This window comes from Oncorhynchus nerka, linkage group LG4 (genome assembly GCF_034236695.1).
Source record: "Oncorhynchus nerka isolate Pitt River linkage group LG4, Oner_Uvic_2.0, whole genome shotgun sequence".
NCBI classification, from domain to species: Eukaryota; Metazoa; Chordata; class Actinopteri; order Salmoniformes; family Salmonidae; genus Oncorhynchus; species Oncorhynchus nerka.
This window is the reverse complement of record NC_088399.1, coordinates 62,645,842-62,663,963: the sequence shown is the minus strand read 5'-3', so window position 1 is coordinate 62,663,963 and position 18,122 is coordinate 62,645,842. Positions and strand designations below refer to the sequence as shown.

Genomic DNA, 18,122 nt, shown 5'->3' with positions numbered 1-18,122 from the left:
TGGATCATCCAGTCGAAGGTAATCTGTCTAGACCAACGCGGTTATAGAGTATGTCCTTTTTCAGTGTTGTTCTCTAGGTGATTAGTGGTTGGGGCTGTCAACCGCTAAAGGAAATAACAGAATAGGTGTTATATAGGTGTACAGTTAGCGTATAAGTTACTTGTTTGCTAAATGATTGCTTTGCCTCGCCTATTTACATGTGGGGTGTTGAGCTATTTGAATACTGTGGAGTGAAATCATTCTAGAAAAATGGTACAAGATTTAGGACAATCTAACAAGATTTTGAAGCTTATTGGGCTTTCAGAATTATTACAGGTACTTCAAAAACTGAATTACTTTGCTGTTACGATGAAAAGCATACACTACCGGTCTACATTGTAGAATAATAGTGAAGACATCACAACTATGAAATAACGCGTATGGAATCAAGTAGTAACCAAAAAAGTATTAAACAAATCGAAATATATTTTATATTTGAGATTCTTCAAATAGCCACCCTTTGCCTTGATGACAGCTTTGCTTACTAGTGGCATTCTCTCAACCAGCTTCACCTGGAATGCTTTTCCAACAGTCTTGAAGGAGTTCCCACATATGCTGAGCACTTGTTGGCTGCTTTTCCTTCACTCTGCGATCCGACTCAAGCCAAACCATCTCAATTTGCTTGAGGTCGGGGGATTGTTGAGGCCAGGTCATCTGATGCAGCGCTCCATCACTTTCATTGGTAAAATAGCCCTTACACAGCCTGAAGGTGGGTCATTGTCCTGTTGTCCTGTTGAAAAACAAATGATAGTCCCACTAAGCCAAAACCAGATGAGATGGCATTTCGCTGCAGATTGCTGTGGTAGCCATGCTGGTTAAGTGTGCCTTGAATTCTAAATAAATCACACACAGTGTCACCAGCAAAGCACCCCCACACCATAACACCTCCTCCTCCATGCTTTACGGTGGGAAATACACATGCGGAGATCATCCGTTCACCCACACCAGGTCTCACAAAGACATGGTGGTTGGAACCAAACATCTCCAATTTGGACTCCACACCAAATGACAAATTTCCATTTGTCACATGCGCCGAACCCAGCAGGCGTAGACCTTACAGTGAAATGCTTACTTAATGCTTAATTATATCCCTCAAATATCCAATTTATGGTGGCCAATATTGAGAGCTATTGTGAGGCCACCCTCATGTCTCTGAAATGATCTTTCCTGGTCGTGAAAAGCATGCAAATACTGTCTGTATAACTCTGATGACGTCACTGAAAATGTGTAGTTCTGACTATGTTAACGTTTCTTTTACAGTCCCTTGCAAGCGGCACACAGTTGTCAAATCAAATCTATATTTATATAGCCCTTCGTACATCAGCTGATATCTCAAAGTGCTGTACAGAAACCCAGACTAAAACCCCAAACAGCAAGCAATGCAGGTGTAGAAGCACGGTGGCTAGGAAAAACTCCCTAGAAAGACCAAAACCTAGGAAGAAACCTAGAGAGGAACCAGGCTATGTGGGGTGGCCAGTCCTCTTCTGGCTGCGCCCGGTGGAGATTATAACAGAACATGGCCAAGATGTTCAAATGTTCATAAATGACCAGCATGGTCGAATAATAATAAGGCAGAACTGTTGAAACTGGAGCAGCAGCACAGCCAGGTGGACTGGGGACAGCAAGGAGTCATCATGTCAGGTAGTCCTGGGGCATGGTCCTAGGGCTCAGGTCCTCCGAGGGAGAGAAAGAAAGAGAGAAGGAGAGAATTAGAGAACGCACACTTAGATTCACACAGGACACCGAATAGGACAGGAGAAGTACTCCAGATATAACAAACTAACCCTAGCCCCCCGACACATAAACTACTGCAGCATATATACTGGAGGCTGAGACAGGAGGGGTCAGGAGACACTGTGGTCCAATCCGAGGACACCCCCTGGACAGGGCCAAACAGGAAGGATAAACCCCACCCACTTTGCCAAAGCACAGCCCCCACACCACTAGAGGGATATCTCTAGTGGGTTTTAAAGGAGGGTTTTAAAGGAGCTGGTGGGTCTCCTTGCCCCCAAGCAGGCAAATTGAACGCCTTGCACTTTATTGTGACGTTTTATTGATAACAACCTGTAGTCAGATCAAATCAAATCAAATTTATTTATATAGCCCTTCGTACATCAGCTGATATCTCAAAGTGCTGTACAGAAACCCAGCCTAAAACCCCAAACAGCAAGCAATGCAGGTGTAGAAGCACGGTGGCTAGGAAAAACTCCCTAGATAGGCCAAAACCTAGGAAGAAACCTAGAGAGGAACCAGGCTATGTGGGGTGGCCAGTCCTCTTCTGGCTGTGCCGGGTGGAGATTATAACAGAACATGGCCAAGATGTTCAAATGTTCATAAATGACCAGCATGGTCGAATAATAATAAGGCAGAACAGTTGAAACTGGAGCAGCAGCACAGTCAGGTGGAAGTTGAAACTGGAGCAGCAGCATGGCCAGGTGGACTGGGGACAGCAAGGAGTCATCATGTCAGGTAGTCCTGGGGCATGGTCCTAGGGCTCAGGTCAGTTGAAACTGGAACAGCAGCATGGCCAGGTGGACTGGGGACAGCAGGGAGTCATCATGTCAGGTAGTCCTGGGGCATGGTCCTAGGGCTCAGGTCCTCCGAGAGAGAGAAAGAAAGAGAGAAGGAGAGAATTAGAGAACGCACACTTAGATTCACACAGGACACCGAATAGGACAGGAGAAGTACTCCAGATATAACAAACTGACCCCAGCCCCCCGACACAAACTACTGCAGCATAAATACTGGAGGCTGAGACAGGAGGGGTCAGGAGACACTGTGGCCCCATCCGAGGATCAGATTGTGATGTCATGATCTGTGCCAAAAACTCCATCTCACCCCAACAGGCTGATATTCCATATATATCTTCTTCTTTTTTTTTCTTTTTTTTCACAAAAAGGGCATTAATCATCATTTTCAAAATGTCAGTGTTATTTCAATCACATAGTGTAGAAATGTCTTCTTCTTCTTCTTTTTTGAACTGGAACATTTAATTTTTTACTTGAGGTATTATTCTATTCCTTATACATTATTCATGTTAATATGACACCACATGGCGGATATTTGGATTGTTATTCAGAATGTCTTGAAGTAATGACAAGTCACAGGTGTGAAATGCCCTATTATAAAGACCTAAAGGTGGGACACAGAACTGTTCCAGTCCCTGTAATACACATTTCCAAAAGTCCTCACAAAACAGATATGGTTAGTATAGCACTTTAACACACAGTATACTGAACACTATCATACCAACATAATAGCCAAGCTAATATTTTACAACAATATATTTAATACTAGTAAATGTTTGTTCCCGAAGACTCACTGTTGGACTGTTCTGCATAAAGTGCTGCCCTAAAAACATGGACCTTGACGCTATTAGACCGACCTACATCAGCCCGGTTGTGTACTTTGTCAGCTTCTGCCCAGATAAATGTGAAATCGCCTCGGTAGCAGTAGGTGAAATGGCAGTATTGGCATGGGGAGAGATACTGGGATAGATTCAATCTGCAAACTAACACTTTACCTCGACCTTCCGTCCCGAGACCTACTTAACACTGTGGCTGGCATCATACTAGTAATGTAACATGGCATAAGCTCTCAATAGACATGATAGCTTCGGACAGAGGGCTTCAATGCCAAGTGTTACCACACACAATATATGAACATGCACCACAGGGGAGGGAGGGAGACGGGGAGAGAAACGCAAAACTGAGGAATAGACACACAGACATATACATACCCCTGTCATACACAGACCACAATCCCACATATTTACCATGCGTGCATTTCTATACCAGAATAACATGGGAAAAATAAAAGCCACCTAAAGATTCCTGCATTTTCTCAGACCCCGTAACCAAAATGCAGGTATGGTGTCTGTGTGAATGGTTCTCTGCTTCATTAAAGGTAAATCCATGAACACTTCCATTGTTTATCACCTCCCTAATTTGAACTGCAAACAGACCCCATGTATAAAAGGGGTGTCAATGCAAATAGGTGGTAAATAAGGGTGTTTGAAAGATGGTGACATACACATTGCTGTATATATTCTTTTTTACAGCTAACATGCCAAGTCTTCGGTCTGAATTGGGTAATAGAGAGGAGGGAGAGAGGTGAGAGTGTGCAGAGAGAGAAGCGAGAGAGAGAGAGGTGAGAGAGAGAGAGAGAGAGAGAGAGAGACAGAGACAGAGAGAGAGAGAGAGAGAGAGAGACAGAGACAGAGAGAGAGACAGAGAGAGAGAGAGAGAGAGAGTTTTGTTGTTGATGTTGTGTCTTGTCACTTTAGTTTTTTGTTTATTTCACTTGTTTTGGCAATGTCAACAACACATGTTTCCCATGCCAATAAAGCCATTTGAATGAGAGAGAGACAGAGAGAGAGAGAGACAGAGAGAGAGACAGAGAGAGAGAGAGAGAGAGAGAGAGAGAGAGACAGAGAGAGAGAGAGAGAGAGAGAGAGAGAGAGAGACAGAGAGAGAGAGAGAGAGAGAGACAGAGAGAGAGAGAGAGAGAGAGAGAGAGACAGAGAGAGAGAGAGACAGAGAGAGAGACAGAGAGAGAGAGAGAGAGAGAGAGAGAGAGAGACAGAGAGAGAGACAGAGAGAGAGAGAGACAGAGAGAGAGAGAGAGAGAGAGAGAGAGAGACAGAGAGAGAGACAGAGAGAGAGAGAGAGAGAGAGACAGAGAGAGAGACAGAGAGAGAGAGAGAGAGAGAGACAGAGAGAGAGACAGAGAGAGACAGAGAGAGAGAGAGAGAGAGAGAGAGAGACAGAGAGAGAGACAGAGAGAGACAGAGAGAGAGAGAGAGAGAGAGAGAGTTTTGTTGTTGATGTTGTGTCTTGTCACTTTAGTTTTTTGTTTATTTCACTTGTTTTGGCAATGTCAACAACACATGTTTCCCATGCCAATAAAGCCATTTGAATGAGAGAGAGACAGAGAGAGAGAGAGAGACAGAGAGACAGAGAGAGAGACAGAGAGAGAGACAGAGAGAGAGACAGAGAGAGAGAGAGACAGAGACAGAGAGAGAGACAGAGAGAGAGAGACAGAGAGAGAGAGAGAGAGAGAGAGAGAGAGAGAGAGAGAGAGAGAGAGAGAGAGAGAGAGAGAGAGAGAGACAGAGAGAGAGAGAGAGAGAAGAGAGAGAGAGAGAGAGAGAGAGAGGGAGAGAGAGAGAGAGAGAGAGAGAGAGAGGGAGGGAGGGAGGGAGGGTAATACTAGGTGTCCTACTGGGGCCTGATAAATGCACAGCCTTGCACAAACACTGAGGGAAAAGGGATGAGACGATGGCCAGGTTTAACATAGTAACTAACAACATCACAGGAAAGCATCTGAGGCTTCACCTTCATCTGAGGCGTTTCATGCCTGTTGAAACTTTTATCAATGCCGAACAATAAAGATAAAGAAATGATTGTGCATTTTATGCTGAGGATATTCAAAGATATCAAATTTGGCCATCAGTGCCACTTCCCTCCCTCGCGAAAATAGTTGCGGCTCTACGTATTTATTGGGAACTCGTGGTCCACAGCCCCCTGGTGGTAGCCAGGTAGCAGTGCATCATCTGTCAAATCAATGGATTACAGATCAAGGTCTTTTGACTGGTGAAGGTGTGAATCCAATCCGAGTGTGCAAGAGTCACCTCAACCTTGAACTATTTCTGGCCCAACATGACATGCCACGGTGCAGGGTGATTGGTTAATCGCACCGATATGAAACCAGTGGAAATAGGCCAGATAAGTGGTAGTGTTGGTTCTACGGTGCAACCGAATGCATGACCTCCTGACTGCATATCTAAGTCTTTTTTGTTGTTGCATGCTTTCCATTGAAGAGGATTCAGCAAATTTTCACTATTTCTGCACATTGTGACTAGGATCTTAATTCCTGTTCATTTAGGTTTTCACTTGTACTGTTTTGCTAGGAGTTCAAGGTGCATTGTCTCGTTAATACAGGAGGGTTGCATAGCATAGAATAGATGTGTTTTCACAAGATTTCTCCTCACATGGGGTCTAATACGACCTATAAAGTAATCATTGCATGGGCGCCGTTTAGAATATCAGTATTGTGCCATATTGTGTGCATCTAGGTACAAGGTTTGTTTGTTGGCATTCCTTGCAGCGAATAATGGCATTTCAAGCAACAAATCTTGTGTTATTTCATCGAGCGGTAATTGCGGGAACTTATCAAGGCACCAATGACCACTTGAACTCTTGAGGGTGAATCTGTACATCTGAATCTATATATCTGAATCTATATACTGCAGTAATATTACAGGTATTACTGCAGCAGCAACCCCCCCCCCAAGTTCTCGTTCCCATCCATGCCGATCTTTAACCCCGCCCCGATCTTGTGGGATCTGTGAAATCTCTCCCTCGGAGTCACAAGTCAGTTTACGTCCCATGGCCGAAAAAGGACGATCAACTCTCACTGTAACATTCTCCCTTTATCTACCAGAATTGCAAAGGCTTGTCATTTATTCCCAAATTCATTCTGTAACTGCACTGGCATCTTCACCCCCAAGTCTCTATTTAAACCCACAATCGATTCCTCGATTTCTTGATCCATTTCCATCTTGTGTCACTTGTGACGCACGTTCTGGTTGGACTGCTCCAATTCCTTAACGAGATTTCAGATTCCCACGGATTCCAATTGGATCCTGATTAACTGGGCTCAGCTCATTAGCTCTGACAAATGAATTCAAACCCCCTTCATCCTCAACCCCTGCCAATCTCTCAGAAACCAGACAAAATTCAACCGCCCCATCAATACAGTCAGACAATAATACGATGATGTCTGATCATTTCTGACTTGCTGCATCAGATGACAAGAAATGAAGGCTGCCATCGATAGACTGGATAAGAACCCAAACACCACTCGTTAGTGATGTGCACAGTAGGGCTTCCATGCAATTGGCTCAAAGTTGGTGATATAAATGGTGATATAAATCATGAGCCAGTCCAGGTCAGCAAAATCAAATACGCTCTCTTTGCAGACCTTAATATTATACTGTTGAATGATGAGTGATTGAATGTGGAAGACATCAAATGTGTTCCTCTACCAGATTTATGTAGTAGCCATTGACGTGGATGTTTTAACTATCAGTGTCTCTCTACTTTCTAATATTCTCACATTTAAACCTCCACCTGTTCCCTCTCTTCCTTCGTTCCTCCTCTCTTTACCTGCTCTTGACTTTTGACCTCATAACCTGATTTCCTCCTCCGATCGGTTTACCTGCCTCCTCTTGTCATGCTCCCTGCTCTCTCTGCTCTCTCTCTTTCCCTCTCTCTATTTCTATCTCCGGGCTTTATCCCTTCATCCCTGATCTCCTTCATCCCTCCAATCCTCATCTGTTCCTCACAGGAGGAAGGGAGAGAGAGAGTTTTCACAGGATTGCCTGCAACCAGTCTGTGGGTGAAAGCGTGAGAGGAACGAGAGAGAGATAAGGATAGCAGGGCTGACTTGAGTATTGTGGGACATAAAAAGCTGCTCCAAAGGGCTACTGAGGTGGAAAAGCCCAAAAATAAGAAGGATCACATTTTGTGTGGAAAAGGTGAGTGATTTTTGTCCACTTTGGTTGCAAAATTCTTCTGGGCATTTACATGGAACTATGTGGAACTACATTGACTCCTCTGATGATTACCACCATGGATCCACATAATCCTGGAAGGTATCCCATTACCTATCTCAGTGTTCTCATCCGTGATAATATTTCCCAGTTAAAAGAATGGAACTTCATCTGATTTGCAGTACGGGCCAATGGATTATATATGAGCCGAAAGAAACCGTTCAAGGGTCGGCCAATGACAGCCGAAGTAATTGGAGTTCTCAGTGGTGCTCATTTCCATCGCAAAATGAACTCCAATGGCATGCCTGCAACAAGTGTGCTGTAGTCCGTGGAAAAGATACGGACTGATGTCTGTGCAAGTGGGAGAAAGAGAGAGGCGGAGAGAAGTAGGTAGTTACAGTGACATCGAGGGCTTTTCTTCTCAGAATCAGTCTCCTTTATTAGGGAACAGCAGGATGCACAATCATTAGCAGCATTATCATGAAGGTGGCAAATCCTCCCACATTGATTCAAGTAAAAAAAAAATCACGCCTGAAAGCAGCAAACTGCAGAACTTTCTTTCTCAGTTGTTTCTCACTTGACAAAAGGATTTTTTCAGGTGGCAATGTCTTACAGATAATAGTAATAATAATTCTATTGCTAATAGAATTGTGCACTTCTAGAGTACTTTTAGAGTAGAGGAATAGAGGCCTGTCTGTGCACTTCTAGAGTACTTTTAGAGTAGAGGAATAGAGGCCTGTCTGTGCACTTCTAGAGTACTTTTAGAATAGAGGAATAGAGGCCTGTCTGTGCACTTCTAGAGTACTTTTAGAGTAGAGGAATAGAGGCCTGTCTGTGCACTTCTAGAGTACTTTTAGAATAGAGGAATAGAGGCCTGTCTGTGCACTTCTAGAGTACTTTTAGAACAGAGGCATAGAGGCCTGTCTGTGCATTTGTGCAGATATATATTCAAAGGAAATGACCAAACAGGAAACTGACTCAAATGTATACCTGATAGGCCCCTCTATCTTAGCCTATTATTGCCCCCTCTATCCTCTCTGCCCCCACCCCTCCCCCCTCACTCCCCCTTTGATCCAGAGGTGAAGAGCGGTCTGTAATCGGATGACAGGAGATTTGACTGGAAAAACCTCCCTTAAGTTCTGGGGCTTTAAAGCTCTTTTCCCACTGGGCACAGACATCTTTTCAACATCTAGTTTTGATTTACATTTGATTGAGTTGTGAACTAACGTGAATTCAACAAGAAATCCAAATCATTTTTACCTTATCATTGGATTTAGGTTGTAAATTGGGTGAAAAAAAAGACACAAATTCCAGAAATTCCTTTACGTTGATGACTTTTTGCAAGTTTGCAGTTTGCAAGTTTGCAGTTTTGCACATTGATTCAACTTTTTTTTTTGATGACGTGGAAACAACGTTGATTTAACCAGTTTGAGCCCAGTGGGTTCTGCCCATCCCTCCTCGCGCACTGTCTCCCTGGCTCTCGTCCTAGGTCGAACTACTATGCTTTGTCAACACGTAAGCAATTGTTTCTGTGAAAGTAATACGTTTTTTTTTTTAACACCATATTTGCAGGGATGTGTGCTGTAATTAGTTGGACACATTTTTAAAAAACAATTTAGAAAGTGGTGTGCGTTGGTAATCGGCCTCCAAATACGAAAACGTCAGCATCCAATTAAGAGTATTAGGGCCATAGACAGCTAAGCACTAATTACTTCTTGATCATTAAATATTCAGAGTGAGAGCTGACAGAAGAAGGTTCATGGCAAATTGTCTCTTAAACTTGTTTTAATTGTAACAAAACATTTACATAATTGAAGTCATGAATAGGAAAATGAAAGTAATAAAGTAAAGTTGCCACGTTGTAAAGTTGTGGTAAAACAGTCATTCTAAAAAAATCAAATAAAAAGACAAGTACTCTCGAAACACAGGCAACACTTCTGTAATGACCCATGAAAAGCAAAATGGCTGTCTGTGTCACAGAAAAGATGGTCAGTAATTTAGCCCTAATCTTCAGACAGGTGAAGGTAGAGCTTGGATATATCACTATTAGACAGCGGATTTGGGATTTTACCTCGTACCGTACTCAAGAAGGCCAAGCTAGGCTCTGGCACCAGACTAGATGACGAAAGCACCTGAGCGATTTAGTTTAGGGGGTCAGAGGCCATGGGGGGGGGGGGGGAACAAACAGTTACGTTCTCCTCAACAGGTACCACTGTACCACTATGTTACATATTTGAGAACGTTAATTCTTAGTTCTATTTAAGGTCTTCCTTATATGATTGAGTTCTACATTGTATGAATTGTGCAATAACGACAGCATTTTTGCCAAGCCCTGATTTGCATAAATATGTTTGTAATCATATAATCCTTTTCTCTTTCTCCTAGTCTGCTAGTTTCTTTCTCCGGCGGTAACAGCCCCTATCAGCCGTTGCCATGGGTGAAATGGACACGTTGAAAAAGGAGGCCGATGGCCTGAAGAGCCAGATTGAAGTGAGTCTTCCTGTCACAGCATGCATTGATGTTGGGGTCACCATGACAATAGACATACTCATCAAGCACATTTCTGTGACGATATTCAATATCACCTCCAGTCTAAAAAAGGGCTCATCATCAGATAAATCACTTGGAAGCACAGTACCAATAATGCACAATAATTGATGTACGTACAGCCTACATAGAGTTTCCTCCACATACCAAAACTGGTACTGAGCTAAAGTTAAGAAATGTTGAAGCTGTGTCTGGTTCCTGAAAAATTGCAAAAACACCAGAAGTATGGAGAACATTCAATGTATATATACTTATTTTTCGACAACTATTTTACTCTTCACTAATCTTATTCCTTTCCTATGTGTATCTCCCCCTCACACCACGAGGCTGCCCGCAAGGCGGTCAATGACACCACCATGGCTGCCGTAGCATCTGGTGTGGCGGCTGCACCCCGTGTCCAGCTGAAGAACAGAAAGACATTGAAGGGCCACTTGGCCAAAATCTACGGCTTGCACTGGTCTGCTGATAACAGGCGAGAAGGACTTCTTCTCCAGATAGCTGGGAATCAGGATAGCGTCAGGGACAGTCTAGCTCACCACAGACACCCCACCACTACCACGAGCCAGTGTGATATAGGGGCTTATGAACAACATAGAGAAGGTCTACTTTGCGCAGGGTAGAGAAGGTCGATAAGAGGGGTTGTCTGATGCACCGCTGAAACCAAGTGGACTCAGATATTGAAAAATCCCATTGTTTAATGTGTCCATTCTAACATGCAAGTGTTATGGGGTTCGGTGAAAAGGCTTTTCAAAGGCCTTCATTGTTTCAAATGTTGCATTAAACCAGATTCATACTGGATCTCGTGCCTGAACCCGGTTCAAACAGAATTTGATAGACTGACTGACCACTTGTTTAACTCTCTTTCTCTCTCCAACAGGCACATGGTCAGTGCCTCACAAGATGGCAAGCTTCTGATTTGGGACACCTACACCGGCAACAAGGTAAGGGCTGATCACTGATCAGTCACCATTTTCACAGTTCTAACTGTTTTCAGAATAATGTATAGGACTTACATCGAGAGCTTTCCACTTGGTTTACAGTGTATGGAGTAGATCCCTCCTTCAACCACCGATGTGTAGAAGGAGTATCGACTTCTGTTTCAGATTGTCTTGACTTTGACTACACACTCTACGAATGTATTTATATGGTAAAAGTCAGTGTTCTTCTCCCTGCCCTCCAGGTATATGCCGTCCCCCTCAAGTCTTCCTGGGTGATGAGTTGCTCCATGGCCCCTTCTGGCAATCTGGTGGCCAGTGGAGGTCTGGATAACATGTGCACCATCGTCAACATCAAGGGTGCCAGCCCAAAGACCCTAAGGGAGCTGGATGCACATGAAGGTAGCTACCCTGCTTCACCCGTGTTATGGTTTACTCCGTGACCAACTGGGTTACGGTCAACTCTGTGACCAACTGGGTTATGGTCAACTTGTGACCAACTGGGTTACGGTCAACTTGTGACCAACTGGGTTATGGTCAACTCTGTGACCAACTGGGTTACGGTCAACTCTGTGACCAACTGGGTTACGGTCAACTCTGTGACCAACTGGGTTACGGTCAACTCTGTGACCAACTGGGTTATGGTCAACTTGTGACCAACTGGGTTACGGTCAACTTGTGACCAACTGGGTTATGGTCAACTCTGTGACCAACTGGGTTACGGTCAACTCTGTGACCAACTGGGTTATGGTCAACTTGTGACCAACTGGGTTACGGTCAACTTGTGACCAACTGGGTTATGGTCAACTCTGTGACCAACTGGGTTACGGTCAACTCCGTGACCAACTGGGTTACGGTCAACTCGTGACCAACTGGGTTACGGTCAACTCGTGACCAACTGGGTTACGGTCAACTCGTGACCAACTGGGTTACGGTCAACTCTGTGACCAACTGGGGTACGGTCAACTCGTGACCAACTGGGTTACGGTCAACTCGTGACCAACTGGGTTACGGTCAACTCGTGACCAACTGGGTTACGGTCAACTCGTGACCAACTGGGTTATGGTCAACTCTGTGACCAACTGGGTTATGGTCAACTCGTGACCAACTGGGTTACGGTCAACTCTGTGACCAACTGGGTTACGGTCAACTCGTGACCAACTGGGTTACGGTCAACTCTGTGACCAACTGGGTTACGGTCAACTCTGTGACCAACTGGGTTATGGTCTACTCTGTGACCAACTGGATTATGGTCAACTCGTGACCAACTGGGTTACGGTCAACTCTGTGACCAACTGGGTTATGGTCACCTCGTGACCAACTGGGTTATGGTCAACTCGTGACCAACTGGGTTATGGTCAACTCTGTGACCAACTGGGTTATGGTCACCTCGTGACCAACTGGGTTATGGTCAACTCGTGACCAACTGGGTTATGGTCAACTCTGTGACCAACTGGGTTATGGTCAACTCTGTGACCAACTGGGTTATGGTCAACTCTGTGAGCAACTACAATTCAGAGAATTCATTAAAACGGTGTTCATAAATTGGATGTCCTCAAAATATGTAGGAAATAAGTAGAACAAACAATAAAATCTCTGTCCGTCTCCTTCCATCTCAGGCTACCTTTCCCATAGCCGCTTCCTGAATGACAGCGAGATCCTCACTGCATCCGGTGACACCACTTGTTGCCTGTGGGATCTGGAGACTGGCAAGCAGAAGGTGATCTACAAGAGCCACGTGGGTGACTGTATGTGCCTGGCCTTGTCACCAGACCAGAACACTTTCATCTCAGGGGCCTGTGACTCCAGCGCCAAGCTGTGGGACATAAGAGATGGTGGCTGCAAGCAGACCTTCATTGGCCACACGAGTGACATTAATGCCATTGCGGTGAGCACATAAATCCTGGTCAGAATGACTCTTCTTTTTCTAAAAATTTTAGTGACCTTAACCCAACAACTAGCGACCTCATCAAATCAAATCAAATCAAATCAAATTTTATTTGTCACATACACATGGTTAGCAGATGTTAATGCGAGTGTAGCGAAATGCTTTTGCTTCTAGTTCCGACAATGCAGTAATAACCAACAAGTAATCTAACTAACAATTCCAAAACTACTGTCTTATACACAGTGTAAGGGGATAAAGAATATGTACATAAGGATATATGAATGAGTGATGGTACAGGGCAGCATACAGTAGATGGTATCGAGTACAGTATATACATATGAGATGAGTATGTAAACAAAGTGACATAGTTAAAGTGGCTAGTGATACATGTATTACATAAGGATGCAGTCGATGATATAGAGTACAGTATATACGTATGCATATGAGATGAATAATGTAGGGTAAGTAAACATTATATAAGGTAGCATTGTTTAAAGTGGCTAGTGATATATTTACATCATTTCCCATCAATTCCCATTATTAAAGTGGCTGGAGTTGAGTCAGTGTCAATGTCAGTGTGTTGGCAGCAGCCACTCAATGTTAGTGGTGGCTGTTTAACAGTCTGATGGCCTTGAGATAGAAGCTGTTTTTCAGTCTCTCGGTCCCAGCTTTGATGCACCTGTACTGACCTCGCCTTCTGGATGATAGCGGGGTGAACAGGCAGTGGCTCGGGTGGTTGCTGTCCTTGATGATCTTTATGGCCTTCCTGTGACATCGGGTGGTGTAGGTGTCCTGGAGGGCAGGTAGTTTGCCCCCGGTGATGCGTTGTGCAGACCTCACTACCCTCTGGAGAGCCTTACGGTTGAGGGCGGAGCAGTTGCCGTACCAGGCGGTGATACAGCCCGTCAGGATGCTCTCGATTGTGCATCTGTAGAAGTTTGTGAGTGCTTTTGGTGACAAGCCGAATTTCTTCAGCCTCCTGAGGTTGAAGAGGCGCTGCTGCGCCTTCTTCACGATGCTGTCTGTGTGAGTGGACCAATTCAGTTTGTCTGTGATGTGTATGCCGAGGAACTTAAAACTTGCTACCCTCTCCACTACTGTTCCATCGATGTGGATAGGGGGTGTTCCCTCTGCTGTTTCCTGAAGTCCACAATCATCTCCTTAGTTTTGTTGACGTTGAGTGTGAGGTTATTTTCCTGACACCACACTCCGAGGGCCCTCACCTCCTCCCTGTAGGCCGTCTCGTCGTTGTTGGTAATCAAGCCTACCACTGTTGTGTCGTCCGCAAACTTGATGATTGAGTTGGAGGCGTGCGTGGCCACGCAGTCGTGGGTGAACAGGGAGTACAGGAGAGGGCTCAGAACGCACCCTTGTGGGGCCCCGTGTTGAGGATCAGCGGGGAGGAGATGTTGTTGCCTACCCTCACCACCTGGGGGCGGCCCGTCAGGAAGTCCAGTACCCAGTTGCACAGGGCGGGGTCGAGACCCAGGGTCTCGAGCTTGATGACGAGCTTGGAGGGTACTATGGTGTTGAATGCCGAGCTGTAGTCGATGAACAGCATTCTCACATAGGTATTCCTCTTGTCCAGATGGGTTAGGGCAGTGTGCAGTGTGGTTGAGATTGCATCGTCTGTGGACCTATTTGGGCGGTAAGCAAATTGGAGTGGGTCTAGGGTGTCAGGTAGGGTGGAGGTGATATGGTCCTTGACTAGTCTCTCAAAGCACTTCATGATGACGGAAGTGAGTGCTACGGGCGGTAGTCGTTTAGCTCAGTTACCTTAGCTTTCTTGGGAACAGGAACAATGGTGGCCCTCTTGAAGCATGTGGGAACAGCAGACTGGTATAGGGATTGATTGAATATGTCCGTAAACACACCGGCCAGCTGGTCTGCGCATGCTCTGAGGGCGCGGCTGGGGATGCCGTCTGGGCCTGCAGCCTTGCGAGGGTTAACACGTTTAAATGTCTTACTCACCTCGGCTGCAGTGAAGGAGAGAACGCATGTTTTCGTTGCAGGCCGTGTCAGTGGCACTGTATTGTCCTCAAAGCGGGCAAAAAAGTTATTTAGTCTGCCTGGGAGCAAGACATCCTGGTCCGTGACTGGGCTGAGTTTCTTCTTGTAGTCCGTGATTGACTGTAGACCCTGCCACATGCCTCTTGTGTCTGAGCCGTTGAATTGAGATTCTACTTTGTATCTGTACTGACGCTTAGCTTGTTTGATAGCCTTGCGGAGGGAATAGCTGCACTGTTTGTATTCGGTCATGTTACCAGACACCTTGCCCTGATTAAAAGCAGTGGTTCGCGCTTTCAGTTTCACGCGAATGCTGCCATCAATCCACGGTTTCTGGTTAGGGAATGTTTTAATCGTTGCTATGGGAACGACATCTTCAACGCACGTTCTAATGAACTCGCACACCGAATCAGCGTATTCGTCAATATTGTTATCTGACACAATACGAAACATGTCCCAGTCCACGTGATGGAAGCAGTCTTGGAGTGTGGAGTCAGCTTGGTCGGACCAGCGTTGGACAGACCTCAGCGTGGGAGCCTCTTGTTTAAGTTTCTGTCTGTAGGCAGGGATCAACAAAATGGAGTCGTGGTCAGCTTTTCCGAAAGGGGGGCGGGGCAGGGCCTTATATGCGTCGCGGAAGTTAGAGTAACAATGATCCAAGGTTTTACCACCCCTGGTTGCGCAATCAATATGCTGATCAAATTTAGGTGTTGGGTTGCAGTTACAAGATCCTGGGTTCAAGCTCCGGTTGAGACTACCCCCCCCGACTACAATATAAGCAAGACATGAGCAGTGCGATCCAAAATCAAAACATAGTTTAGCATCACAACACCAGCTCTTTCTATGGAGTCTGTACTCTGCAAACTCAGTCAACTCAGCAGGCAACTTACCTTCAAGCTCAGTAAATGTCAAAACAAAAACCAAAACATGCTGAAATAGCCCTCTCCTCTTCTTTTTTTCCCCCTACCCCAGTTCTACCCTAGTGGCACTGCAGTTATCACGGGATCCGATGACTGCACCCTCAAAATGTATGACCTCCGTGCCGACCAGGAGGTCAATGGCTACCAGGACGCTGCGTTGAATGCAGGCGTCACGTCAGTCTCCCTCTCCAGCTCTGGACGCCTCATCTTCGCCGGCTACGACAACTTCAACTGCAACATCTGGGATTCCCTGAAGGCCGAGAAAGTCGGTGAGTAAAAGGGGGAGAGAAAAGAGCGGGAGAGAGGGGAGGGGACTGAGGGGATATGTGGGGGGGGGAAAGAGAGTAGAGGCAGAGAGAACCGAAGGGAGAACAGTCAATGTAAACAGAGGGAGGCAGACCAAGAGATAGATGGCATAAGTGGGTGGTTGAAACAGAGGCAATGAAAGGGAGAAAGTGGATTGTTAAATAAAAGTCTGGATGAGATGTTTGTGGAGGCAGTCAATTAAAGAAATACGGGTGAAAAAGGAATATAAACTAGAACTGCATCATTTGCATCAGTTTGTCTCTCTCATCCCTCTCTCTCCCTCTCTCTCTCTCTCTCTCTCTCTCTCTCTCTCTCTTCCCCCCCCCTCTATCTGTCTCTCTCTCTCTCTCTCTCTCTCTCTCTCTCTCTCTCTCTCTCTCTCTCTCTCTCAGGTGTTCTATCTGGCCATGACAACAGAGTGAGCTGCATTGGGGTGCCAGATGATGGCTTGGGTATCTGCACAGGATCCTGGGATAGCTTCCTGAAGATCTGGAACTGAGCTGGTGCTCCAGAGGCGACATTAGGAGAGGGAGAGGGGGGATGGATGGACCTCGAGGAGGAGAGGAGAAGGGGGGATGGTTGGAACTAGAGGAGGAGAGGAGAAGGGGGAATCACAAGCCTGAGAAATAAGGATGCTCATTTTGGGATTGGGGAGATACCAGGAGGAGGATGTTTGCCGTACCATTTCACGTCATTTGTAACCGCTAGATCTTCCCTTCTCTTGCTCCCTCTTTCTCAGCTATGTGTGCAAATGTGGGAGGTGGTGAATGGGACTTCATAGAACATGCTGCATAAATGGCATCGACAACAGCACAAGATGCAGTCCCGCTACATGTACACGAGAGTTTTGAAGTTATGGTTGACACTATCAATATCTAGACAATGACAAACACCAATAAAATAGGATATTTGAAGTCATTACTTGAAATAACAAATTAATAAAATAAAATAAATGCTCTACTTGTGTCTAAGGTGAGAAATATAACGCGCATCAGTAACGATTTAGTATTACGGATACATTTTTATTGTTTTGAGATCTTTGATTAATAAAGCCCGCAGATAGTAGCTGAAAGTTGATATGTACATTTCTTTACATGTAGGTATTTAATTAGAGTGCATAGTTGATGTACAGTGTGATTTCTGTTTGGTCATACATATCTGATGTATGTGTCCCACAGGAATATGACTATCACCATTTTGGACCTATGATGACACATGCTAACCAGCAGCACCCTCTGACTTTGCCCCAAAATGGCTGCAATCACCAGGCAAATCCATGATGTAAAAACAAAATGCAACGCCTGTATTATACTTCAGGGAAAAGCGTTGTTGAGGTGTTACATATCAGATACCAATACATTCCCTCCCAACTGCATTTTGTAGCACATTTACACATCTGCAGTATCTCTGTAAAAAAAATGGATTGCTTGTTGAAAAACCTTTCTAATAAACATTGACTTCTGCATTAACACCATGTCTGTCTATTTGTGCTTTGACGGTCAACCATTTAGAAAGAAGTTTGTCTCAAAGTTTGTCATCTGCAAACCTCTTGCTGGAGGATTTATTGTAAAAAAAACATGCCCGGGGCATTAATCGAGTCCCATCATTGTCCTCCAAGAGTTGCTGAATTGTCTCTTCACTAAAGTCTGGTTTATTGCAAGGTATATGTAGAGCAGGGTTTCCGTTATGTAAATGTGGCATGGGACATTTGACCGGCAGCATTTCAATTTACCGGACCCATGTGCATTTGGTGAGTAACGTGATTAGTGTGTCCACCCACGGTGCTCAAAATGACAGAAATCACATTTAGATGATGATAATCACTCTCAACAGAACAGCCAAGTTGAGGATGCAACGACGAGTGTCCTTACTGTGAACTTTGAAGATGTTAGAATCAGTGGAGGCGCCTCAGAGGAGGAAGGGGA

General features: G+C 45.0%; 1 protein-coding gene across 1 annotated transcript; it reads left to right on the top strand.

Annotated features, from left to right (window-relative positions):
* The first annotated feature begins 7,367 nt into the window (after positions 1-7,367).
* On the top strand, positions 7,368-17,662 carry LOC115128362 (guanine nucleotide-binding protein G(I)/G(S)/G(T) subunit beta-3-like). Its single transcript, XM_065017732.1, has 8 exons — positions 7,368-7,579; positions 9,980-10,084; positions 10,468-10,613; positions 11,019-11,082; positions 11,322-11,478; positions 12,696-12,964; positions 15,944-16,160; positions 16,590-17,662. The coding sequence occupies exons 2-8, from the start codon at positions 10,028-10,030 to the stop codon at positions 16,694-16,696; spliced, it is 1,017 nt and encodes a 338-aa protein (XP_064873804.1). The 5' UTR covers positions 7,368-7,579; positions 9,980-10,027; the 3' UTR covers positions 16,697-17,662.
* The last annotated feature ends 460 nt before the right edge of the window (positions 17,663-18,122 follow it).